Genomic DNA, 27,590 nt, shown 5'->3' with positions numbered 1-27,590 from the left:
ATGTCACGGCGACCTTTTTAAAATATGTGCTGTTAATTTAATGGGGAAAAAAATGAAAATAAACATTAGATAGATTACATTCTTAGTTTTTTCAGTTTGAGAATACCGGTAATACTCTCATATGGTTGAGGCAGGGTTTAACTGTCATTTGCAATCTCACAGAATACAGAACTAAGTTTGATTCTTCTCCTCCTCCTCCTCCTCCTCCTCCTCCTCCTCCTCCTCCTCCTCCTCCTCCTCCTCCTCCTCCTCCTCCTCCCATTTACTACAGGTCATAATATATTATAAGAAAAGGCCAAGAAAACCCCCACAAAGGACATATTGCATCTGACAAAACAATGATTTTCTGTCTCTCTGTCTGTCCCTGTCTCCCCCTCCCCTCCATGTGTGTATTCCACCAAGATAGCCAAGTTGGGTTCAAGTATTGCATCTCTTGTTGAATGGGCCCACATTCTGGCTACTGGTTGAATCTATGTCACTTAAAAATTCAAGATCATCCCCCATCACTGCTGTGCAACCACTAGGACCAGGTTTGACAACCCCTCTTGAGAAGTCATGGTACAAAAAAAAAATTAGGACAAACAATAACATATGTATATATTTAGGGCAATGTCAGTGTATAGGAAGTAAAGATATATCTTCTATATACTGAATTCCATATTTTTCTTCAATCTGTTTATTTGCTGGGCTTATAGGCCATTCCAATTGTATATGAGTAAATCAGGTTGAAACATATACGTATAAAATACAGATTAAAAATATATATCAACATAAAAATTCCTTAATTTGGAGTTAATCATCTCCAGTAGATGACATTTGCTGGACAAAGACTATGAGAACAGTTCCCTTTAAACTACTTTGTTGGATATCTAAGTACCTGACTGTTATTGGTAGATTTTGCATAGAAAGTATCCTTCTATTGCAAAATGAATTCATAGCAATTCAGTGTAGCTATTGTTTCTCTAGATTGACATGAGTCTGCATGGGAACTCAGCTTCGCTTATGACACCTTATATTATTCATTTATGAAGAGGCAAATGACACAAAAGGTGAACTGACTGTATTTATTAAGATCAGAGTTGAACTTAGCTCTTATCAGGAACATAGTAGAGGAACTTAACATCTTGCAAACAGTACACCTTTACTCTCCATAACATAGATAGGTTCAACTTTTGTAAATACCAACTTTTTAACAGAGGAATAGCTGAAATTAGTATGCTCAGAATTACTTTTAAATTTTGGTATCAGATTACTGCTTTCTGCATTATAGCCTAACAAAATGTTACCTATGGCTCAAATGAAATTATTTCAAAAATATTGCCTTGGTGCTTAGTTTGGGTATTAAACTAAGCAAATATCAATTAAAAAGGAAGTCTTTTGTCTTGTGGATGCGGCATCAAATAGGTATGCAGGTCTGAATACTTTTTGAAATGAAAGACAGCTTGTGTCTTTTAGGTTCAGCCATCAACTTTAAAGGAACAAGCAGTCAAGAAATACACTGCAGACTAGCAATTGATAGAACAGCCTTCAAAATATATTCAGATACTGTGATATGTCCATGCCTACAAACATCACAATCATGCAAATAATGGTATTCTATGAAAACAAAGGTTGGAGTATTGATGCTTTTGAACTTTGATGTTGGACAAGACTCCTGGGAATACCATACCTAGTCAAGAAAACAAAATCCTATCTGTATGATTACTAAAGTCCCATAATTAATCAAGCCATCAATCAATCAAAGAGGTGAAGATTCAGGTCCCAAATTTATCATAACAATGCCTGTGCGATAAGTCTGTGTATTGGTGAAAGTTCATTTAGGTTGATGACACAATTCCATTGCATTAGAACTACACATAGATAAATAGAATTGTATTGTTGTGTTCTTTCTTGGGTGATTGGAGGTAAGAATTTAAGTTATCCCAAATAAAAATTCATTCTAGCAGAGTAACCTCAAAATGTCCTCAAGAATTCTCCAAATATATTTTTCAGTTCAATGTTACACCTGGTTCAGTTTTTTAGAAACATCATCTAATAAAACTATATATGAGTATAACAAAGGTTACAATCTCACCAGTGTCTACTCAGAAATATACTCAGTAGAAAAAAGTACACTTCTGTTTAATTTTATGTGTCCATAGCCTTGATCAGTCAACACTGCAGTCATCTACAAGAAAAATCATGTATATTTATGAATGGAATTTCAAATACTTTTTTTAAAGAAATAAAAGCCATAAACTCCTAATTCAGAAAGAGAGTTTGTTGGTGAAGAGTGTTGGCTTAATCCTCCCAAACCACTCACCTACATTAATTTTTGACATTTTTTTAAAGATTTAAATTAAATTTAAAATGTATCTGATCTATCAAGTAAAATTACAATTAAAACAAACAAATTGCTCTTCACACTATCAGTGGTGAGACAAATAATAACCAGGGATGGAGATTTTTACCTAAAACATTTGGAAAGAGTTCACTCATTTGCATTAGTTCCAAAACACCTTAAAAGATCCAAGCCAATGAAATCTAGAATGGCCTTATGTGATTACCTTAAAATTAGAAAAAGTTCACCAAGTTGGAGCAAATAAAACACCAAGGTTATTTTAAAATGTGGTATTGTAAATAAAAGCTAATGTTCAGTATATGTAAGACATTAAAGGCATGAATTAAGTATCAGTCTTATTTAAATGTAGTTTTCATTGACCGTTGATATTAATTTTATTTATGAAAGCAATGAGTGCCTTAATATATCAAATTACCAGCACCTTGAATGTTTTGAGTTTTTCAAAAGTAGAGATTTGAAATTATGCAAACAAATTCTGGCAACTGTAACTTATTTGATATTAAATATTGTGAGCCTGATGGTATTTTGAAAGTATACGGGGAAAAAAATACAGGCAACCACTTTTCTGATACTTTTCATAATAAGCCCTTAACTAAAATGATCCATAACCACGTTTCGACATTAATTCAGTGGAATGATTCACGAGAAAAGCATTTTATATTTTATCAGTTTAAAGCAATATAATCTAGGAGACATATTTTCTGTAATGTTTCTGATCCAGGGATTAGCGGCCCCATTAAGAAGCTTCAACGCAGTGAAGTTAATATAAAGGATTCATTTGTGTTTACAGTCCACATTTGCATTCAGAATATTCTAGGTTTAATCACCACTATCTTCATATTGGGTTGGCAAAGTGCATGCTGAAATCCTAAATTTCAAAAACACTGGACTAGATGAAGCGACGATTTTATTCAGTAAAAAAGCAATGTGTAGTGTCTTTCCCCTCCAGCAGAGGGTGGCAAAATTTTCTGTATAGGAATTCCCCTGCCTCCCATGCCAATGTATTTTTTTTCAGAATGTGAAAAAAAGGGGGAATTAAATCTAGTTTTTTAAAATAACCCTTGCAAAAATTTACAATGCTTATGAGTAGCGTTATACTAATTTTTAAGATCATATGATGGTAGTTTGCTTAAAGTCACTAACTGATTCTTGATGGTTCATTAGGCAATTCAGGATTATTTTTCAATATCCCTGAGTCTAGTTGCTTTGGCCTGCAAATGCTCTTTAGCGTCGTCTCGAGGGGAGGAGTGGAAACTGTTTATGTCCAGGATGTGAGGGGTCTGCAGATTTCTTGTCAGTTCCCCTTCTGACCCACGTAATATCCAGGTCTTCTATGGAAGGCATAACAGATAAGTACAATCATGGAGGGAAGGAGTAGGGGGAACTATGAAATTCTCAAAGTAAAAGAGGTGCCTAAAGGTGCCTATTTTTCTTTTGGTGGGCTGTCTTTATTACTCTAGAAACGCTAAAGACAAAGAAGCAAATGATTTTACTCTTGTTAGCATCACTTCAAGCAATTTTTTTTCCTGTTGGCCAAATGTCTACGGTTTGAGATTCACAAGACTCTGGAAATGGGTGACAGTAAGACAGTAATAGAGAAAACAATTAGCTAATTCCATCTGCAGATCCTTATCTTTTTAAAAACCAGGCCCCTCATCAATTAGAGCAGAACCCCACTCAATATTGTTCGAGCTTCAGTGAAATAATGCGTTAAGACAGGGGTGTCAAACTTGATTTCATTGAGGGCCACATCAGGGTTGTGTTTGACCTCGGGAACGGGGGCTGAGTGGGAATGGCCAGGATGAGAGTGACATCAGCTTGACATCATTCATGTCAGGGGCACCTGTGGTGGCCTGAGCATTCTGCCAGCAACTGTGGACCAGTCATTCGTGTTTCCAAGGCAACCTTGCGAGCCAGATCTAAGCACCCTATGGACCATATTCAGCCTGCAGGCCTTGAGTTTGAAACCCTATGTTAAGGTCTCATGCTAGCATCCTATATAAATGGATTGTCTGTTTTCTGGGAGTTTTGAGCAAAACCAGGAAACAAAATTGTGCTTCCTATTATTTCAACAGCACTTCTCACTCAAAGATAGTGATTTTGATTATATTAATAGTTCTTTGATTTGATTTATAAATGTTTTAATGTAACTGGCCCCAGTGAAAAGAGAAGGAAATATGACATATTACATGAAACATCTTCTAGCGACTGCTAGATGCAAAAAGGGTGAAGATTCTTTTGGAAATATAACCGATATATTCTTTTAAGTGAAGAATTTTAATGTGACCTTCATTTGGCATTTGTTTTACTCTTCTTCTCTTTTTCTTATTTATTTTTTCCACTTCTGTTGTTCAGTTAGTAGTTGACCCCTTTAGTGGAGATGTAAATGAAGTGACATTTCAATGCCATCCCATATTTAAATTACTGTGTTAGTTGTGGCTCTTAAAGGATGATCTACATTCTTAAGCTCATTTATTCATTTAACAATTTCCCTCCAGAAGTTTCAACAGAAGGCTCGGAAACAAACTAAGCAGAAGAAATATAAGTCGTCTGACTTTCTGATGGCTGAGCTTTGCTCGATGAGTTATTGCTCATAATTTGTGTAAGGATTAATTAAATAATTACAGACAAATGGCTGTAGGCAAAATTTTGTTCTTGCTTGTCAGAGTGCTGTTTGTAATTATTTTAATCATTTGTGTCCCCCCTCTTTTTAATAAAGAGTTAATTTTATTTTAATTCTATTTTAGTGATATTTGATGCTGCTACCGCACAAGTAAATGAAGGATTAGAAGGAATTTGTCTTGGGTACACTTTTGACCTTGTCGCATTTCTCCCCTTCAACAGCAAAAGATAAGAAAGTTTCAATTGAAGTCTCTGAAAAATCCAGCTTTTAACATCAACAATACTGATATTTCAGCACATCAGACTTACAAGGTGGGACTTATTAGATATGACAAGCTGACTTGCAGTCTTGCAGCTCACCCACAAAAACTCAGGTTGCAAGCCCAAGCTGAACCAAGAGGTGAGATTTCACTCTTGATCATCATCAGCTTGAGTGACAATGGTTATGTCCTTGATCTAACCTGTCCATTCCATGTTGATTCAAACATTGTATCATGACTTTCCCCCTCCCCAATAGACTGTCCTAAAACCTGCTATGCTGAAACTGAAAAAGCAATATGGTTGCTGAAAATATAATTCTTTGTAGAGTTGTTTTTATGATGTGTAGTTTCTAGAGAAATGCATACTAGAAGAAGCTTCATCAAAAGTGTCTTTCTTTGTATTGTATTGCTATGTAAGTTATATTAAAAGTAAAAAACCTGGAATTCAATATGAGAAAGGGCAGTTTTTTCACTACAGTAGTGAACACTTTTTTCACTACAGTAGAATCAATCTTAAAATAAAAGTAGATATCAGATGCCTGCAAAATGCTGTTTGTCAGCCAATGATTACCTTTTTAATTTATGAAGTATTTTATTCTGTCATCACAGTTGTCTACATAATGCCCATATTGAGGCTAAGGATATTAAGGTTGAAATAAACTAGATTACTTCAGCCAATCCATGTAACTTAATTGCTGAAATATTTCAAAATAAGAATCTTCACAATTATATGGCACACTAAATGCTACTTTGTACAGTTAGATTTTCAGCTTAGCCTCATCAATTAGTATATTCTGAAAGAATTTTTTTTTTGATGATGATGAAATAAAAATAATGTTTGTGCCAAGTAGAAAGGGGTGTTTGGGTGGTGAGGCAGAGTTAGTAGACCATCTTCCAAAAAGAAGCAGAGTTACTGTGAGTCTTCTCCCTATTAAGTTACCAAATTTAGCTAAACCATCACCTCAGTATTCTCTCAGCTTAAGGTTGTAGCTCTGAATCTCTTAGTCTACATCTTTCCTGTGGGAACAAGAATGGGATAGTGAATAATAAACTCCACATCAAGGTACTCCCAGAATCATGAAACAGTGTCTTCCATATAGATCAGGGGTCCCTACCCCTCGGGGTGCACGAAGTGACGTTTCACCTGCATATGTACAGGATCGAGGTTCTGCATAAAACCATCACTCCTCCAGACCGTGGAAGACAGTTTTTCTTTCAAAAACTGGTCCCTGGTGCCAGAAAGGTTGAAATAGTAGTTTAATTAGGTACTGATTTTCTCAACTCAGCTTTTCCTGTTGAGGAAGATAAGAGGAAATCCATGTTTGGAGACTGTTCCCAGACTGCTTTCTGGCTTCTCAGCTTTCATAAGGCATTTAGTTTAAAAGGGTAGAGAACTTTATTAAGGTGAGAACTTCAGTGAGATCATTGCAAGGTCTAGAGTCTGAATTTGGACCGTAAATGAAATGTTTTTCAGTTTTGGCCTGAAGACGTTAATCAAACCCATGGAGGGTCATCTATGGTGGACAACCTATTTAGCTGTGAAATGTAGGAAATGAGGGAGGGAGTCAAGCATATCATCAGTCTTGAGTTCTGAGTGCTTTGTGCTCACAAGATATCTAAGTCCAGCCCACCTTGGATTCTGTTGATTCCTATCTACCACCAATTTGCTTTGAACTTTAGTAGTTCAGTTTCTTGTAGAGAGTGATGGCATGCAATAAACCTGTACTCTTTCAAACTGTCTTGGTTCCTGATTTCCTGTGCTTGACATGCAACTTATTAATAGCCAGCTCTAATTTTAATAGAGAATTACATCTTTCGTTTTCTTCCAACCTTAACCATCTTCTGCATTGCATTTTATGGGGCTACCCTTGAAGAGTATTCAGAAGCTACAATTGATCCAGAATGCAGCAGTGCATACAGATTTGGAGGCCCCTTGGTTGGCACATGTAACATCACTCTTAAGTGAGTTGCAATAGTTGCCAATTTGCTTCTGGATACAATTCAAGGTGTTGGTCATTGCCTTTAAAGCTCTTTATGGCATAGGACCAGGATATCTAAGGAGCCATCAGCCCCAATGGGATTGGTCCACCTCACTCCTGCTGGTGGAAAGGGTCTACTGTGGACTCCCAATGAATTGTAGCTGGAGGGGTCCAAGGGAGAGCTTTTTCTGCCACAGACCCCACCTTTTGGAACATCTTGACTCAGGAGATGAGGTCCACCCCTACCTCCTGGTCTTCAGGAAACGCCTTAAAACTTGACTGTGCTTGTTGGCATGGGGCCCTAAAGAAGAAGCTATTGGCTGAAGGTGGCTAGTTTACTAACAGAGAAGCCACTGCTACCTTTCTGCTCTAAACTCATGGTTCTTTAGTTTGTTTTAAACTCTGTAATTTTAATCTGTTTTTATATTTTATAATTGTTTTTAGTTCCATATATGTTGTTATGATGTCAGTTGCTCAGTGTTGCCTTGTGCCCCAAGACTAGTGGCATATGCATTTTTATAAACTAAGAAGTAAATAAATAAATATGACTCAGTTATTTTAGGTAAATGTCTTATCTGATATGCATTCTGTTTATTAAGCTGTTCTACTATTGACAAAATGACAGATTTTAAAATTACAGTCATTCCTTGTCCATTTGTTATTTCTTTTTCCCTTTGACTTCAATAATAGAATAAAGGATAAATAGTCTAATATGATTTATTATTAAGCTCTTTTAATATGATGATTTTTTAAAAAATTCATTCATCTTCACAGATCTTGCATAGCATGATGTCCTCTCTTGCATACATTTAAAGCAGAGGTGGTATTCAGCAGGTTCTGACCAGTTCTGGAGAACCGGTAGAGGAAATTTTGAGTAGTTTGGAGAACCGGGAAATACCACCTCTGACTGGAGATTTTACAGTATCCTTCCCCTGCCACGCCCACCAAGCCACGCCCACAGAACCTGTAGTAAAAAAATGTGAATCCCACCACTGATTTAAAGAGAGTCACCAGTAGATATTTCCTGCAACAGGAACATTTATTGTACCAACAGCAGTAGATATAGACTACTTTTTTAAGCATGGAAGAGGACAAAGAGCATCTGGAGAGGCTTGGAAACTCTCTAGTTAGAAAGGATTTGGTTTTTGCTATGTTCAACAGAGGCCTTTTGCACAAGTCTGAACAAAGAAAGAACTTACATATAATAAATTGCTGAGAATTATATACACATACACACACACACACACACACAAGGATGCCAACTGCTGCAAAATGAATTATGTTACCGATGTTTCATTGCAATAGACTGCAATGTATATATAAGTTAAACATAATATACAATATAAATTAAAAAGGTATCCAACAGTCCAAATGTGAATGGATTCAAGGCCAGTCTATTTAAAGGCCTATTTGTATGTATGTGAGGACTGATCAGGAGCATGGTTAGCACCGAAGAATTTGCACCACCATTTTCTCTTTTAATGGTCAACATTAACATCGGCAAGAAAGCATGTTCTCACACCACTTTGTGCTAGAGGAAAACAATTATGCTGTATAAGGTAGACTAGCTCTGTTATTGCGGTACATAAGACTTTGATTACATACTGCCAGGATTCATACCAGCCTAGTAGTTGTTGACAGATAAAGTAACAAAAATGAAACTCATTTATTTATTTATTTTCTTTGTTGAGACCTCAAGGTAAAGCAAATTTTCAGGTCTCGTACTTACTGCATGGAGAAAATAGACCCTGACAGTGTGCTAGTCCAGAAATCTAAATTAAACCTAGTTTCATATCAAAGTTTCATTTAGTCTCTGAGAAACAGCTGCTGCTGGCATTGCATGTTTTTTTTTAAGTAAAGCAAAAGTAAATATATTGTTTCTACAGTATTTCTTCGCTTTGTTTTCCTTGTCATATCTCTTTGATCCTGGCCCATGTCTCTGGGTGTGCGCTTTCATTTTCATTTATTTTATCTGAGGGAAGACATTTGAAAAATATAAGACCAAATTCCTTTATTTTCACATCCGAAATGTGTATCCCTGTCTCATGGCATATGAATCCCATGATTAGAATAGAATAGAATTCTTTATTGGCCAAGTGTGATTGGACATACAAGGAATTTGTCTTGGAGCAAATGCTCTCAGTGTAAAAGAAAAGATACATTCATCAAGAGTCAAGTATCATCAGGTAAAACACTTAATGATAGTCATAGGGTACAATAAGCAATCAAATACTAGGAAATATAAATTGTTAGGATACAAACGACTAAGTTACAGTCATACAGTCATAAGTGGGAGGGGATGGGCAATAATTAATAGTAATAGTAATGCAGACTTTGTAAATAGTTGGACAGTGTTGAAGGAATTATTTGTTTAGCAGAGTGATGGTGTTTGGGGAAAAACTGTCCTTGTGTCTAGTTGTTCTGGTGTGCAGTGCTTTATAGCATCGTTTTGAGGGTAGGAATTGTGAATGTTAAGATATTCCTTTATTTTATTCCTGTAATAAAGTAATAACACAATTAAAAAATAATGTCCAGAATAAGCCAAGCAAAACATTTAGCTGATACAGTTGTGAACCTTACAAATGCAGCTTGTCTACTTTAACAAGGCAGAATACTACTGCTTTGATTAATTGTAGCAGCGGTTGCCAACCAGTGGGGAACCACTGGTGGTCCGCGAGAAAATTTTGATGATCCGCAGAGAAATGTCACCCCCAGAGTGACCCCCCAAAAGCAATTAATCTGGGCTGTGCAGTGACACAAGGTTGTGCCGCCCACATGGCCTGCGGGAACCCTTCTCACCCACTCACTCCTTACCTGTCAAACTTGCCTGCTAAGTTGCTATTTTTCCTTTCTCCCCCCGACTGTCAGCTGTTCTGCTGTGCCGGGATATTTATATTAGCTAGAAAGAGGAAATCATTGGATTTCTTGCTTTCTAGCTAATCTTTAGATCTTTCTTCCTTAGGACTGAAACTTCTATTTGTCAGTGCAGACTCTGATAGCCAATGTCAGAAAGATAGATCTCTGAATGAATCTGTGATTCTGTGAGCAATTCAATCTGCCTGCCTGCTTTGGGTAAAAATTCCTCTTTTTTATTAAAAAAATCAATATTTACATAAAAATAATATTTACATACAAGCCATGCCCAGCCAGTCACATGACCACCAAGCCACACCCACAAATTAGGTCACACCCACAGAATCGGTTAAGAAATTTGAATCCCACCTCTCCCTCTGTCTGTCTGTCTGTCTGTTTGTCTGTTTGTCTGTCTGTGAGAGAGAGAGAGAGGGGGGTGTTATGTGATGACCGGGAGCATGACACAGAAATAACACAGTCACAAAAGTATAATAAATTCCCTTTAATGCCTCCAACTTGGGCCTCAATGTCCAATTATCCTCGACTTGATATCAAACTCTTCCAAAAACAGTCTACAAAGAGAGTAAATGCAGTCTGAACCAAAATAAAAATAATTAGAAATTAAAAAACCCCAACACAAACCACACTGGAGTCATTAACACGGCAGGCCAGGATGATAAATTGCGGACTTCCACAAAATAACGCAGCAACCACAGTTGGGAAGATGCCAAAACCCAGATAAGTCTCAACCAAGATAAAGCACACTTTGCTTCTAGCAAAGAGCTATTTAAAATGCCGCACTTATATCTCGTTCTCCCAGCTGCAACTAATGAAAGGGATCAGGGCCTTTTCCTCTCCCGTAAGACATGTTGCTCCCTTCTCCATTCCTCCCTGCATGCCCTAGGATGAAGAGGGGATGGCCCTGGGTCTTGCTCTGAATGCCCAGCCGGACTGTGCTCTTCCCCCATTTCTTCCACAGCCACTGGAGTCACACTCCCACTCCCTGTCAGCTCCTCAGTCTCCCCCTCAGAATCACACTCCAACAAGGGCATGGCAGGTTAGATCAGATATCTCTCTCTCCCACCAACGTCAGCAGCCACTGTCAGTCAAAATTCATGTTAGTGGTCCTTGGGATTTAAAATTATGAGTTTGGTGGTCCCTGAGGTCCAAAAGGTTGGTGACCCCTGAACTGTAGCAGCCTCATGATTGTATAGAAGGACCATTGCTACAGAAGGATTGCAACTTTTCAATTCATGCCTTTAATCTTTACTACCATGGCAAGCCCAAAGCGGATTATAGCAATCCTCTTATAGATGGAGAATAGGAGCAGTACTGGTGCCACTTCTCACTGAAGTAATATTATCTAATGTAAATGTTAGCCTGCTTCTAAAGATTTACAACAATTCATTTAGTGATCGCTCAAAGTTACCACAGCACTGAAAAAAGTGACATGACTGTTTTTCACACTTACGACCATTGCAGCATTCCCATGGTCACGTGATCAAAATTCAGATGCTTGGCGACTGGCTCATATTTTTATGGGTGATCCCCTTTTGCCACCTTTTGACAAGGAAATAAACCATATTCATTTTTTACAACCGTGTTACCAATTTAACAACTATGGCAAGGAAAGTCGTAAAATGGGGCAAAATTCATTTAACAAATGTTTCACTTAGCTGCCGAAATTTTGGGCTCAATTGTGATTGTTAACTCTTCTAAGGATACCATGAGACTCATTACTGGAAAAGAATAATGAACCAAACCTGTTTCTCTCATCGGTTGTGTCAGCCGATGTCCTCCTCTCACTTTTAAAAACAAAATATAAATTTCCTTAGTTCCTGAAGCACTATGTACACCCAGCTATGGAAATGGAAACTGCTAAGTGAGTAGTTTTATCCCATCAAATTGTTATGTGGATGCTGAGCCCAAGCTAATACAATTGCGGTTCAGATTAATGAGGCAGCATTCACAGCATCTCCTCTGTAATTAAACACTTCCATGGTTGACAATAGTATTAAAGACGTACCAGATGTTGAAAGCTGAGTGGTGAAACTTAAAACTGTTAAAATTGAAGGGGTCACCTGTGAAACACAATTTCCTTAACAGTTTCTTTTAGAGCCCATCTCAAGAATAATTTTGGTTGAGGAGTAGGTTTAAGAATGTTATTTTAATCAACCTATCATCTTCATTTGAGAATTTTCTCATTAATTTCTGAGCAGAAGTAACATCAACTGAACTTGTTTCCAAAATTACCTTTTCTGACCTTTTCCTAGATGATAATTATGAAAGCAGTCAGCATAGAAGACTTTGTTTATATGTATGTATGTATGTATATATGTATATGTATATATATATATATATTATAAAGTAGTAGCAGAAATGCCCCTCTTGCATGCTAGTGTTGGATTTCAAAATTAACATTTTGGTTCATGTGCTTCTAATAATCACTGACCCTTACTTCATGTACTTTCCACAGGAAATGAATGCAGCAGAAATTACTTTGACCCTCTGATGGATGAGGAAATAAACCCAAGGCAGTGTGGAATAGAGGTCAGCAAAGAGGGTGAGGCAGAATTAAGTATGTAATTTTTGTGTCAGAATATTCTTTCCCGTTCATGGAAATGAGGTGACAAAGATCACAAATTCGGTTCCATTTAAATATCCAGCTTACAATTTAAATTATAAGTTTTAGCTGCTCTAAATGTGATAGGAAGCTTTGGGAGTCTTTGATGAAGGACAGTGTGTTAGTGGACAATAGAATAAGCAATTGTTGAGCTACATTTGTTCTGGCATTGTATTTTCAGGTCTGCTAAGCCAAGTTTCTTAAGTGTAGTTGAAGAATGGAAGCAGGAAATGTCTGCTAAGCATGTTAACTAATTAAAAATATTTAAAATGTCTAGTCAAAACTGGTAGAACAAGATGTTTAATATTGGCTTGGCTTTGAATAAAGGTTTTGTGGAACTACAGGCATTATTGTGTGATCTCATAATTGGGTCTTTTGCTGAGAAAAACAAATATTTTCTGAGGCCTTAAATCCTGCTGTATGAATGGAATGCACAGCAAGTAAAAAGATCACATTCATTTTGAATTTTAAATATTTCTTTTACTGGTTCACTTAAATACAGTATATAGGTCTTGTTAAACACATTTTAAAAACACTTTGGCGCATTTAATTATGGATATATAGAGGCAGAAATTTTCTCTAATCTGGACCCATTTCAGATGGACCAGACCAGGGGTGTCAAACTCACATCATCACGGTGGCGTCATGTGACATATTGGAATTTTTTTCCCATTCGCTAACCCGGGCGGGGGTGGGGCCAGCACGTGATGCATCCGGGCCATGGGCCACGAGTTTGACACCCCTGTACTAGACTATAACTTCTAGAATTCACCTGTGTCATTGACGATTGAGGAAACTATGGTCTACAGGTCTGAAGATCCTAGATCAGGGCAGGCTGATATTGATGAAATTGTTAATGTGAATACACACACATACACACGTACATATGAAAAAAAGTTACAGAATGTGTTTGGTCCTTCTATTTATTTGCTCTCTGTTATTTATTTAAAAGTAAAAATTATAGTTAGAACTACATCTACTTGATCTCCATTACTGATTGCTACTTTCTTATAAGATGAGCTTAGGATGAGGCCTTGCCTCCTACCTCATAACTGGTCAGGAAGAGCAACATTGAAAAACAGCACCCCATTTCCATTAGCACCCCCCTAATCTGATCCAGAAGGATATGAAAGTTATATGGTATTGAAACATGCCAGAAGATTCAGGAATGCCAGGGTGGATTTGCCACCCCATTTCATATTCTCAAAGATCATGCATAAAGATGGCCAATGCCATTCAGTGCTGCTACCTGGTCTGAATCTTGACTGAAAAGAGTCAGATCATCTGCTTCTTTTTGGGCTTTCTGAAGCTCAGTAGTCACTATCTTTTCAACAATCTTCCCTGAATTTAAAAAAACACACCACAGAGTTGGCCTCTTGAGAAGGGAGTGAACCACTAAAGGAGAATATTAACCATTAAAGGAGAATATTTGTAGTTCATGGTTGAAATGAGGGGTCTTTGGTGCTTGGTTGTTTTCTTGCAGACTTTTAATTACCTAAACTAGGTAGCATCATCAGTGCTAGTGATGCACAAGGACCTACATTAACCATTGTTTGGACTCAACTTCCCAAGAAGCCTTAACTCAAGGCTCTTCAAACTTGGCAAGTTAAAGACTTGTGGACTTCAACTCCCAGAATTCCTGAGCTAACGTGACTGGAGGAGGAATTCTGGGAATTGAAGTCCACAAGTCTTAAAACTGTCAAGTTTGAAGACCCCTGCCTTAACTAGTCAAGAGGATCATGGGTCCCAAGCACAAGTGGCAAACTCATAACAGCAAGCACTCTGTCTATTTCCTCAGGATCAACTGGTTGAAACTCTTCCCAGACAACAGAACAAAGGTGCAAATGTGCGTCTTCTATAAGACCTCTTTATTAGACTGGCTCATTAACTAGTCTAAGCTGTTAAAAACTTTTGGAACAGCAAGTCTAAAAACCCAGATGAGTTTGCCTTCAGTGCAGAATGAAAGGAAATTTTAATTGTAAGTTTAAGAATGAAAAGAATTTGAAATAAGCAGCAAAAAAAGTTTAATAAGATTTTGATCTTAGCATGAGAATAGTTCCTAAAGTAAAGAAGCAAGACTATTTTTCTCTGAATGCAAAAAATACAGGATTGAAAAGCATCACTTGGTTATTATTTTAGTGTAGCTGTGTCTCCTTGTTTCATACTCATAATGTCAATTACTCCATGGAGTTTATTTTCTCCCGTTTCCTTTTTTCAGCAGTTATTTTCTGAAGATTCTACAGCCATACAATTTTTATAATATGTAATAGCAACAACATTTAACTGATATACCACTTCATAGTGCTTTACAGCCCTCTCTAAGCAGTTTACAGAGACAACATATTGCCCCTAACAATCTGTGTCCTCATTTTACCTATCTTGGAAGGATGGAAGGCTGAGTCAGCTTTGAGCCAGTCAGAATCAAACTCTTGGCAGTGAGCAGTGAGTTTGCCTGCAATACTGCATTCTAACCATTGTGCCACCATGGCTCAGTCAGTAATGGTCAATTCTGTCTATTTAAATGCTTTTAAATAGTTTTCTAAGATTTTAACTCTCTGAATTATCTCAATGTATCTGATTTTACTTCTTGTAGCACTTGTCAAGTCAGATGAGTTATTCCTGCATGACAAACTGATGTGGTTTATAAATAAAGGCAAGGGAAGGGCTGGTGTCACATGGTAAATTTATTATAATAAAATTTTCATTCAGAAGATGAAGTATGCATATTTGTTTCATTAATATAAAGACTGTGAGAAAGAATTGGTTCACTATTTATCCATAATTAGGTTTCCGCATATCAGCCCTCCTAAATGGATACCCTCCAATTATTTGGATTACAGCTTTATGATTGCTAGCCATTATGTCCTACATTTCTAGAGGTTACTTGGTTGAGAAGGTTGCATTTTACAATTATTCTGCCTACATAACTAGATTTGATACCTAGAAGTTGAAGTGTGAATTATTTGCAGAACTTTATGAGTAAAATATAACAGAATTTCTGCCTGCGGTGTTGTGTAAAAGATCATTCATGAAAGCAAATTGTGTCTTGCAGATAAGGATGTAATCATGAAGACCATTTGTGCATATGAATAAACCAAAATTAATATAATAGATAGAGATTGGGAAATCAGATTCAGTGGATAACATCTTAACTTAAAACACTTAAGTAGATGAATAATTCAGTGTAATTTTTATAAAACAGAAGTCAAAATTTGGTTTTTTAAAACAGTATTTTATTTCTCTTTCCAAGAGAAGTATATACATAATATTAAAAATATAGTGTAGTACCAGCATTAATAATAATTATTTTCCAAGTAAAAATGCTTGGAAAATGCTATCAAAATCACTTTTCTCCTAACTCTTCCTTCTTTGGTCCTTTGTCACAAGGAGTGAAGGAGGAAGGGAGAACTAATTCAATTGACATTGAATATACCCAATGCCATAACTTGTACATAGTAATAAAAATTTTAAGAAGCGAAGTACAAAATCCAGGTTCAATGCATTGCTTATTTTCATAGAAAGAGCATGTTCTTGTAGAAATTGATTTTCTGTCTCAGTTTCTTGGAATCATCACTTTCTAAAAGATTCCAAAATATTAATCTAAGGCTGCAGGAGAGATCGAAGACTACTGTTTTCAACCCCATCCCCTAGATTTCTGTTGAATCCTATACGTTGATGTTAAAGGACCAATCCTTTTCTATATCTAGCAGGAAGAGGTGCAAGGTAATATTTACTGTATGTGACAAAGAGCTATGTCTCACTCATGGGATGAATGAGAGATGCAGACAAATAAACTATATTCGCAACAATTTATCTTCAGCATTTTTGATTATACAAGAAAAACACTCTAAAATATTCCTGATTTATTTTTTTAAAGGACAATAATTATGCCCTCGGCACGTATCTTAACATAATTTGAATCAAGAAGAAGGAGTAATAATCATGCATGTTCATGCACAATTTACAGATTTAATAAACAATGTCAATTCAAGGAAAATGTTGTGGGAAAATTTTAAAAACTCGAACCCATCTCAAAAATCCATGGTTTCATATTTAAAAAAAGAGAAGATAATAGATTTTGCCTACTTTGAATCAGGACAAACAATAAATCAATTAAATATCTGATATAATTAGAAGCTTAATAGCCTACATAAAGCCACCCTGTGTTGAGTACACAAAACATGGAAGAACAGACTGTAATCAGTAGGCAAAAGTAACTGTTAAATTTTGCTACATTTAACAAAGAAAGAAATCTCTTATCAAAATGTGTATTTAAGTTCCTTGTCTAGTTTGGATAATATTAAACCTAAATAAATAGGGATTTGTTTCATTGTACAGCTGCAATAAAATGGGAGAGTAAAGGCAAAACAATTTTTGAACCAATTATTTATTTGTTTGATTTGTCAATCGCTTACAAGATAATAGGTATAAGTATAAACATAGTTATGAATACATGAAATGGATACATATAAAAAAAATAAAAAGAAACAATAGGACAGGGATGGTAGGCACGTTGGTGCGCTTATGCACACCCCCTACAGACCTCTTAGGAAAGGGGTGAGGTCAATAGTAGACAGTCTAAGATTAAAGTTTTGGGGGTTTGGGGAAGAAACCACAGAATGAGGTAGAGTATTCCAGACATTGACCACTCTGTTGCTGAAGTCGTATTTCCTGCAATCAAGTTTGGTGTGGTTAACCTTGAGTTTGTATCTATTGTGTGCTCTTGTGATGTTATGGTTGAAGCTGAAGTATTCATTGACAGGTAGGACATTGCAATGTATGATTTTATATACCATACTTAGATCAGACCGAAGATGGTGTAATTCAAGGTTTTCTAGGTCTAGAATTTCAAGTCTGGTGGCATAAGGTATTCTACAACGAGTAGAGGAGTGCAGAACTCTTTTTGTGAAATATTTCTGGACTTTCTCAACTGTGTTAATATCAGGTATGTAATGTGGGTTCCAGACTGATGAGCTGTATTCAAGTATTGGTCTAGCAAATGTTTTGTATGCTCTAGTTAGTGGTGTAATATTACCAGAGAAAAAGCTACATAATATTAGGTTAACAACTCTTAAAGCTTTTTTGGCTATGTAGTTACAGTGGGCTCTAGCACTTAGATCATTAGAGATGAGTACTCCAAGATCCTTGACAGAGTTTGGATCATCAACAAGGTCTTGACTATTCAGCTTGTATTTTATTTTCTGATATTTTTTTTTGCCAATATGTAAGACAGAGCATTTATTTTTTGAGATTTGAAATTGCCATTTGATTGAGCATTCTGATACATAGTTGAGGTCTTTTTGAAGGGTAGCAGTATTTTCTGTGGTGTTGAATAGCTTCACATCATCAGCGAAGAGAACGCAGTTGCTCTTAATATGATCACAGATGTCATTTATGTAGAGTATAAAGAGAGTTGGTCGTAGAACACTGCCTTGGGGGACACCACTGTTGACAGGTACAGAATTTGATAGGTTGCTCCCAATTTTGACCATTTGTTGTCTGTTTGACAGGAATACTTCTATCCAGTTATGCAGGTGTCCAGAGATACCGTAAGATTTTAGTTTTAGGAGTAGTTTGTCATGTACCACTGAATCAAAGGCTTTACAGAAGTTTATGTAGATTTCATCTGTTGCTTTGCCCTGATCGATTTGTGTAGTCCATATGTTTTTGCAGTGTAAGAGTTGCAGATTACAGGATAGTTTTTTTTCTGAAACCAAATTGTTTATTAGAGAGTAGGTTGTTTGTCTCTAAGTGGAGGATAATGGATTGGTTAATAATTGATTCCATGACTTTACAGGTGATGCAGCATAAAGAGATTGGTCTGTAATTTTCAACTAGGCTGAAGTCTCCCTTTTTGAAGATGAGGATGACCGTGGCTTGTGACCATAGGTTTGGCAAGGAGCTGGTCCTGAAAGATTTTTCAGAGATTATGTTTAGAGGTTCAGCTATGGCAGTGGATAGCTTTTTTAAGAAGTAGGCACATATTCCATCCGGTCCAATAGATAGAGATGGTTTTAGATTGCGTAGTGCTTTTTCAACATTGTCTTCTGTAAAATCGATATGTATTAGATCATTGTAGTTGTTTGTGGTTCAACTAGGAAATACTGGGCTTGATCCATTGCTGTTTACAAATACTGAGCCAAAGAATGTGTTAAAGAGGTTGGCTTTGATGGTGTCATCATTGCAGTCTTTACCATTAGGTCCTTTCAGGGGTGGGATGGACCTTGAGTCTTTTAGTTTGTTGTTTAAAAAAATTGTGGAAAACATGGGTGGAATTGGTGCGTAGAAGGTTTTCCTCTTGTTTAATGTGATAATTGGTGCCTTCAGTCTTTATCTGGTGGCATAAATTTTTGTATCGGCTTTTGAAGTTGGCAACGTGACCAGATTTGTTTTTCCGCCAAAGTGATCTCTTTTTGGGCCAATTCTAGTAATAATTTCTTGGAATGAAAGACATAATATTATTATCTGTGATTAGCTCACTTACATTTATAAAATGGGACAATAGTTTTGGGGATGTAACACAGCTTCTCTGAGATACCCTCAGTTTGTATGACAGGCGTTCAATTTGTAGAATTCTCTTTTTGCAACAGAGACTTCTCTTTAGTTGCTGCAATGTTCCAGTTGGCAATACCAGAATTTCCATTTGAAATGCTTCTGTCTCTTTCTCTTGTTGATGCCAGAGAGTTGAGTCAGATGACAAGAACATAAGGCAATAACTGTAAAGTGCTGCAAATAATTATACGAGACAATTAAAGCCAATGTGTAATGTTCATACGGCTTTCAGCCTTACCCTGAGCATCTTGTAGTTTGCCAAACCCACCCAAATACTTATATCATACACACGATAGCAATATAATAATACACACAATATCTAAGAGGCTAAATGTCTGTGGAAATTCCCAGTCATCCAGGTCATGCTTGTCCTGAACATGGTTTTTCAAATGGCAGGTGGTCTTTCTTTGTTTTTCCTTGACGACGTTTCGCTTCCCATCCAAGAAGTTTCTTCAGTTCTTGAGAATGGTGGAGAATGGAAGGATTTATATTTCTTACAGAATCTGGTCGATAGCACTCTTTCTGAGAGTTGTAAGGGTCACTTGGAAGTTTAACAGCACTTCCAAGAAGGTTCCACACCCATTAGCATTTTTCAGGTGACCCTGAGGACAGAGATAAAATCTCCAAGTGGCCTCAATGACTCTGAGAATAGTGCTATCAACCAGATGACTTTAAGGATTATAAATCCTTCCATTCTTCACCATTCAATTAGAACTGAAGAAGTTTCTTGGATGAGAAATGAAACATTTTCAAGAAAAAAGAAAGTTCAGTTGCCTTTTCAAAAAGCAGCTTTGGGACATCTAAGGGCTGTCCCAAAGAAGTGCAGAGCCAGGGTCATTCTATTCTCCAAAGCATTTTAAGATAGGACAAGAAGTAACAGATGAAACCTTATTGAGGAGAGATCACAACTGGCCTTCAGAAGTTGTAGGTGTTCCATCACTAGAGGCTATTAAGAAGAGATTGGACAGCCATTTGTCAGAAATGGGGTCTCCTACTTGAGCAGAAGGTTGGACTGGAAGACCTCCAACTCTGTTATTCTGTACTTCACAATGAGAATCAGCCATATTCTTTTTTTCTAGAAATGAAAGTTGAAGAGATAGAAGGTGAAGATACTTTGGATTCTATGTGCCTTGTTAACAGCATTAAGACCTCTGATCTTTGTGATGAAGTTGAAGATGAAGACATTCTCCCTTATATCGAACAGTTTGAGAAAGAGGTTCACAATGAAGTTATTCTTCTGGGCAACCTTCCATGCAAACAGGTCAGAATGGAGTATCGACAGTCTAACTCATGACTTCATAACTAGTTTTACTTTTTACACATCTGACACATAGCCAAAGTGATGTCACAGTCTCTTCCACTTGACATTTTAACAATTGGGCTCCAGAATCACCCTGCAGTCCCTGATAGCCTTTGAGTATGACTACCAAACCCTTCAAAAAGTTTCCACCAGTTTACAGTGTAATCTTTTAAGGAGTGGAAAGAGGAAATTGTGAAATAAATGGAGATTGTTTATATTAATGTTATTATTTTAATCAAATATCTGTATCGTAATCTTACCTGCTTCTTTGTCATGGTGTTTCCTGAACCTTGGAAATAGCTCATGTTTGTTTCAATTGTTGAAACTGAAATTGCCCAAAGAAACATGAAAATAAAGGCAGGCACTAAAATTGGTATAAAGAAGATAATTCCAAATGCCAGAGAGGAAAATTTTATGAATCCAGATTGTAATGTTTCAAATGAACCCCCTTTTCAGATATATTATAAAAGATACAAAATCATTGAGACAACAAATAGGTCAAAACACTTCACTTGCTTTCCAATTATCATCAATTAAATGGTGGTACTAACCATTGTATAGAAGTTACTGAAAGCATTATAAAAGCATTCAGATGTGTTGCTTGATTAATCTCCATAACTCTAAAGTAGGCATAGAGCCTGAAAAAACAATTCTACTGAAGATAAAAGTGAATGCTTTTATAATTAGTTGCTATTGCTTAAAATATTGTTGTGTGTTCTTTATTACACCATAGATAATGAAAGTAGGCATAGAATTTACTCCCATAAGTCATTTTTTAATTTCTATGAAACTAAAAATGACTTTTGGCCTCTCAACATTTGCACACATTCGGATTGATAGCAAACCATTTATCAAGCGATTAGTTATAAGATCCTTACCTAAAAATAATGGGATCATGTTCTCAGAAACAATGTGTCCTTTTATGTAGAGGATTATCTTGATTTGGCTAAAAACTCTGCCTTAGTATTTAAACAATGTTATTTTTTACTTAAATAAATACTATGGTTAAAGTGTAAGAAAAGTTTTTTTAACAAAAATCTGTCTTTTTTAATCACATAAAATTGCTTTGCAGTCAAGCTTAAGAATATAAGACTATATTATTCAAAAGCAGTGAAGACCAAGCAGTGAATTGTCATATCATATAAGAGGACCATCTTTTTGGCTCTTTTCATCCACAAGATCAGATTCCTTATGGTTATTGCATTTATTGTTGGTATTCACTTAAAGCATTTTTTCCCTCAGTCACCTGAATGGATAAATATACAAGGATTCTCTTCATGAATAAGAATGACAATAGTTCTTAAAATGCTGTTGCCCCAAAATTAATGTGGATAGGACACATGTTCCGTAACCAGGAAACAAAGAATTCAGCCCAATTAGTCAGAAACTGTACTACAATTAAGTAGTATATAAGAACAGTGGATCTTGTCCGTAGGTTTTCCAAAAGAGAGATAGTTTCAAAACATTGAATCAATTGGAATTCAACTCTAGGGGGAAACTGTAATTTGTACTGCAGAACTATTAGCTTTTATTGTCTTTCCTTACATGGAAAACTAATGCATGCCTACTTTGATTTCACTGGGAAAATTGAGTAAATAAGCATATGATTACACTTTTTAAATATAATATCTTCTAAAGATTATTACAGCACAGTCCCATTATGAGATTATGAGAGCAGAATATAAATATTTCTGGTTCTGTTAGGTAACTTAAACTTCCCAGAGTTATATAATTTTAAATGTGAACAGAAGTATTTAAATGAATAGAAAGATAGGATCTTCAGTTTACGGACTATTAAAAATGGTTTGTGTGTACTTCTGACATCTCTGTATCATATCTGTTAAATGTTACTGTTCTACTTTCTTAGGCCTGGATCCATTGCAATAGATATTCAAATGTTTCTACATCTGTAACGGTAAAAAAATACTGAATATTTTTCCTTAATTGGCAAGGAAACGTTTGAATCCATGTTATAGAACATATAGAATTTAATTAGTTGTTAATAGTCACAATTATCTCTTCAATCATTTAATTGGGTTTTTACCTTTTTATGGTACTCTAATTGATTTGTCAGTTACCTTCAGGTAGGAACTTAAAGGTATTTCATTACTTACATGATACCTTAAGGGCGTCTACCCATTGTCCCATTTATTAGACTGTTAGCTCTTTCCACAGTAAGACATACCACCCCACCCTTTATAAATATAAAATATATTTGAAGGTGAATAATACAATAATAAGGTTATGCTAAAATACACATTGCCCTGATATTGGCCCTAAAAGCATTATGATATATATATTTTTCTTGACTAATCAAGTATTGCCTCTTGTTGAAATCTTTATAATATGTTCAGATGATCAGGTGGCTAACTGGATTTATTCTACATTTCATATTACATATTATACAGGTAGTCTTCAACTTGATTATGTCACCATGCAAGGATCATTATTCTGACATGACTGCTGTTGGGTATAGAACTGTTACCTAGTCAAAATTTCCTATATAGTACTTGCTTTATTAAATGTAAATATGTGTTATATGTATATCACATAATACTTTCTGTACTTCTGTTAGAACATCATGTCACTTGATGTTTTAAGTAGTTCATCTGAGTGGATTCATCTCTATAGCTAAGATGAATTGATATTCTCACCAAATGTTTGAATAATAATTATAATTAATATTCTTCTCAGAATTTAAACATGTGAAACTTCCTTTTATATAGGATTTAAAATATGAAGATATTTTCCAAGATGGAAAGTTCATTAGAAAATTTTCTGAAGTATTGCAAAGGTATGAATATTTGGGCATAGTTCCGATATAATAATCCTGTATATAATATAATAGGAAATATATGATAAAGAAAGTAAACATTAAATGGAAATTAGAGTTGAGCTCAATATATTACAGATCATTGAAAGAGTATGAGTAGTTCTGCAGTAGTTAGTTAGCTAGAGGAAATGTTGCATAGGGTGATTTTTATATTTTAAAAACAGGTGTTTTGTTTTGTCTATATATCAGTACTAAGATAGTGTGAAAAAATTGATAGCAATTACTGTTTTTCCCAGAAAATTCTGATTTTGAATCAGAACCACTTGAGAAGATTAGTGTTAAATATTTTGACAAAACAAAGATAGTGACTGAAACAAATCTGTGAAAATTATACAATTGGAACAAGCTATGTTATATTTATAAATTTAAAATGTGAATCACTACATTTATTTGTTTAAAACCTTTACTTCTATCTGTTGCCTATATAATTTACCAATACACAACAAGCACCAGCTGTTTTCTGTTCTTAGAGCAGGTATTGAAAAAGACATAAATCTTTTGATCTATATCCCCTGCAGACCCTTTTTTTAAATGATCCAAAGCTTGAAAAGACATTCTTATCAAAGACTAACAATTAAAAATTTATCCATGTCTAATTTTAAAAAAAGTACTATGGTCTGAGCACAAACCCAAATAAAAATACATCCCTCCTGAAAAATATATTGTTATGATTGTTATATTTATATCACACCTTTGTTCCATGAGATCAAAGAGAATGAATTTGGTGGAGAAATTATTTCACTCACATGTTTCTCCTTGAATTACCAACTCATTATTTCCACTAATTTTATTGAATTGCTCTCTCTCAGCCAGACAGTTCACTATTCTCGAACTTCTAGCTATGTGAACCAAAAAGAAAAATGTTGTATCCCTAAAAGAGATCAAATGGGGTAATGAAAACTGTTTACCTTCATAATTGTGTAATAGCTGCTAATAAAGGCAATAGATACAGTAGTTTAAAAGTAATAAAATCCACAACAAAGTGTATTTAATTTTAAATTGAATTGCAAGCAAATGGGTGTCCTAATGAACCCCTGTGTCAATGCAGCTCTAACCAAATTAAGTGAAATAATTTCCATCATGAGCAAACTAAATAAGTACAAAGTTTCAAACCGACCATTCTTCCTGGGAAAAGAGGTTTTCGTGGATGATTCAACTGCAGGAATTAGATAAGAAAGTTCACAATAGAAGTTGCCTCTGCTCCAGTTTTAGGGCAATTAGATTAAGCTTTGTTTAACCTTCAGGTCAAGGAAGAAAAGGATGCTCCAGAATCCTAGGTTGTTTATTTTGGGCAGTGTTTCCCTCACTTCAGATAGCCATCGCCTGCCTCTTACCTTACCATTTGGGGCACACTTCACTTTTACTCTTGTACACTTTTAATTTTAGTTTATGTAATCATATCACTTTCAGAGACAGTCTTTTTCTGACAGCTGATAATTTGGGGATTGGGTTTGATTGATCCGGGGAAATCCTGGATCAATCTAAGCACCAGACTAGTAAGTGAGATCTAAGTTCTATACTAGTCTTACCATGGCTTCTGGATAATATTTAATATAATATATTACTTCACATAGTAGAATCATGGCAAAGCTTTCTTGATTTGGTAAGATAAATGTATTATTGTAAGAATGGTCTCATATCTGATGATAATATATCCATGACACGGAGGAAGTTTTCCATGCCAATTTCATCACAATTAATCCTCACAAGAGGGAGCAGTGTAAAATGGAAGTCATGCTTAAGCACTCATTAACCATGTGATTGCAATTACATGACAGGGCTATATTTTTTAACTCAGTCAACTGTGGTATAACTCTTATCGGCTCCAGCTCCTCTGCCATATAATTGTGCTGAAGCACCTCCAGCAGGCAGACTTTTGCATGGCTATAAACTTTCCAGGTAATTTAAACTTCAGTTCTAAATGGAATATTGAACTTACAGGAAAATAGTACAATGTACAGTGAATCACATAAGCATGGTCAAGATGCCCATTCAGTTTATGAGGGGTGGGAGTGTTATTTATTATATTTTATCCCACCATTACTTTTTATCAACTCAAAGCAACATAAATATCTAATTGTTTGTCAAGTACTGAGGAAATCAGGAAATTCAGGCCGTTCAAATGAGTTTAAAGATTCATTGCAAGCTTAAGCTCTCTACAAGACTCTTATATGAACTGGAGATAAGGACATTCAAGGTAGGCTGGACTTACATCTTGTATGGGCACCCAGAGATTCATGACATATGATAAGTTTGATCCCCTCCCTCAAGCTCAGCCTGGTCATCTCCTACATTGTCTTGGTTACTATTTTTGACCAGGCCCAGCTCAAGAACAATATAGAAAAATCCAGCCAAAGTTCACTTCTTTGTTTGCTTATACCCTATATGCAGAACCTTGCCAAACTAAATGTATACTACTGAAATCCGAATGGATATACCCTGGAGGATTCAAAGGAGTGGCTCTCTTAAATATCTGTCTCCAATCCATCTTGGGCTATGTTGTCGATTGTCTCTCTCCTCCCCGCCCACCCCCACCCAGGAATGTGCTCTTTCCTTTCTTGGAATCTGCCTCTTCACTCATCACCACCTTCTCCTTTGTAGACACAATCCATCATATCTTGCCATAATGTCCCTATGAAGTGGGTTGGGCCAAGAAAAAGTGACAGGCCCAAAGTGACGGATCTGTTATCCATGCTCTTAATCCTGCAAGAACTCAAGGTCTCCTGGTTTCTAGCCCATCACAACCCTGAAGTGGATCTCAGTACCTTCTGAGATCATAGGGAAAGGCCTTGAAGAAAGGAAGTGATCAGCCCAGCATGGCTTAAATCCATTCCAAGAAATCACTTGAGAAAACACCTCAGACCATCCCTATCCAAGTCATGCCAATGTGGGATTATTATTCTTATTTTGTTCCCATGGAAGAAAAAGAGAAAGAAAAGGGAATGGTAGAAGGGGCTGCTTTCCAACCTTCCTTTTAAAGAAGAGCTTGGACAACCATTTGTCTGAAATGGTATAGGGTTTTCTGCCTGAGCAGGAGGCTGGACTAGAAGACCTCTAAGGTCCCTTCCAACTCTGTTATTCTGTTGTAACTATGCATGTGAAAGGCCCAGCTGCTCATGGCATGTGTTATTGGTACACAAAGGTAAATTTAATGCCTGGGAAAGTAGAAGGCTGCATCATATGTGTTAGGGATAACATTGTTTACCCTAACTGGTTTGGGTAAAAATAATAAATATGGTATCATGGTTTGTTAGTTAAAGTGTGTGTAACTTTAACTGCAAGAATGTAATTAAGGGTGTGGTTGTAAAAGCACTATATAAGAAGCGAGACGATTGCAGCTCGCTCTCTCTGGCTTACTGATCCCTAATTACTGGAAGGATTGATGACTGTGTTCTTGCCGGAACGGGGAGAGAAGAAGGAGTGTTGATTTTTCTCAACAGAGAGAATATAAAGATTGGACTGATTTATTGTAAGTGAACTGACATTGGCTATTCAACACGGACTTTGCAAATAGAGTATCCCCGATAAGACTTGAGTGAAATTGATATATGACTAATGGACCGTTACATTTGACTATGCTATAATTCTTAAATGGAATAAACTATATTTTGATAGCACAAGTGTATCTGTATTTTTACTGCGTGTTAACTAGAAAACTTATCTCACACATTTACCTGTCTTCCTATCTGACTTCGCTGTACGTTCTGTTTAGTTAGTTTTCCTTAACACCCGTTGGGGAATCCAGGCTTAACACTGGTTATGGGCCCAGAGAGACTGCAAAGTCAGTTTAACTAGAATAAAAAACAGGTTTATGTAAAAAGTGAGATTTTGTGTTGTTACACGTTACAGTAAACAGACAGCTGTGTTTTATCAATTATAGTTTTATATCCATATAGTGAAACATGGCACAAGTCAGTCTACAAAGTTTGTCCCTTATATCCAAGCTGGATGGCACAAACTATGTTTCATGGTCTATGAAATGTAGTCTACTTCTACGAAGAGAAGGTCTGTGGAACATAATTGAAAACCCACCAAACGTAGAGGAATGGGATTCTGAAGATGAGGAAGATAGTAAAAAGATAGAAGAATTTAAACAGAAAAATGAACAAGCTCTTTGCATCATAGGACTAACATTAACTGATCAGCAACTTGTTCATATACGTGGAGAGCAAACTGCTGTTGGGTGTTGGCAAAAACTGAGGAAGATTTATGTCCGAGATAAATTTG

General features: G+C 36.1%; 1 protein-coding gene across 1 annotated transcript in view; it reads left to right on the top strand.

Annotated features, from left to right (window-relative positions):
- The window catches only part of LOC113418034 (uncharacterized), a 195,351-nt gene that overhangs the window by 18,130 nt on the left and 149,631 nt on the right, over positions 1-27,590 (top strand). The window contains exons 2-6 of the mRNA XM_087960075.1: positions 4,809-4,905; positions 5,186-5,363; positions 12,532-12,618; positions 20,310-20,491; positions 23,257-23,324. Coding sequence (XP_087816201.1) covers positions 4,809-4,905; positions 5,186-5,363; positions 12,532-12,618; positions 20,310-20,491; positions 23,257-23,324 — 612 coding nt within the window. The remainder of the gene's footprint in view (positions 1-4,808; positions 4,906-5,185; positions 5,364-12,531; positions 12,619-20,309; positions 20,492-23,256; positions 23,325-27,590) is intronic.

This window comes from Notechis scutatus, chromosome 3 (genome assembly GCF_049901735.1).
Source record: "Notechis scutatus isolate UNSWTSFEM ecotype Mainland chromosome 3, rNotScu1.2, whole genome shotgun sequence".
Lineage (NCBI taxonomy): Eukaryota > Metazoa > Chordata > Lepidosauria > Squamata > Elapidae > Notechis > Notechis scutatus.
Note: the sequence above shows the minus strand (reverse complement) of the source record. Positions and strands in the feature narration are given on the sequence as shown.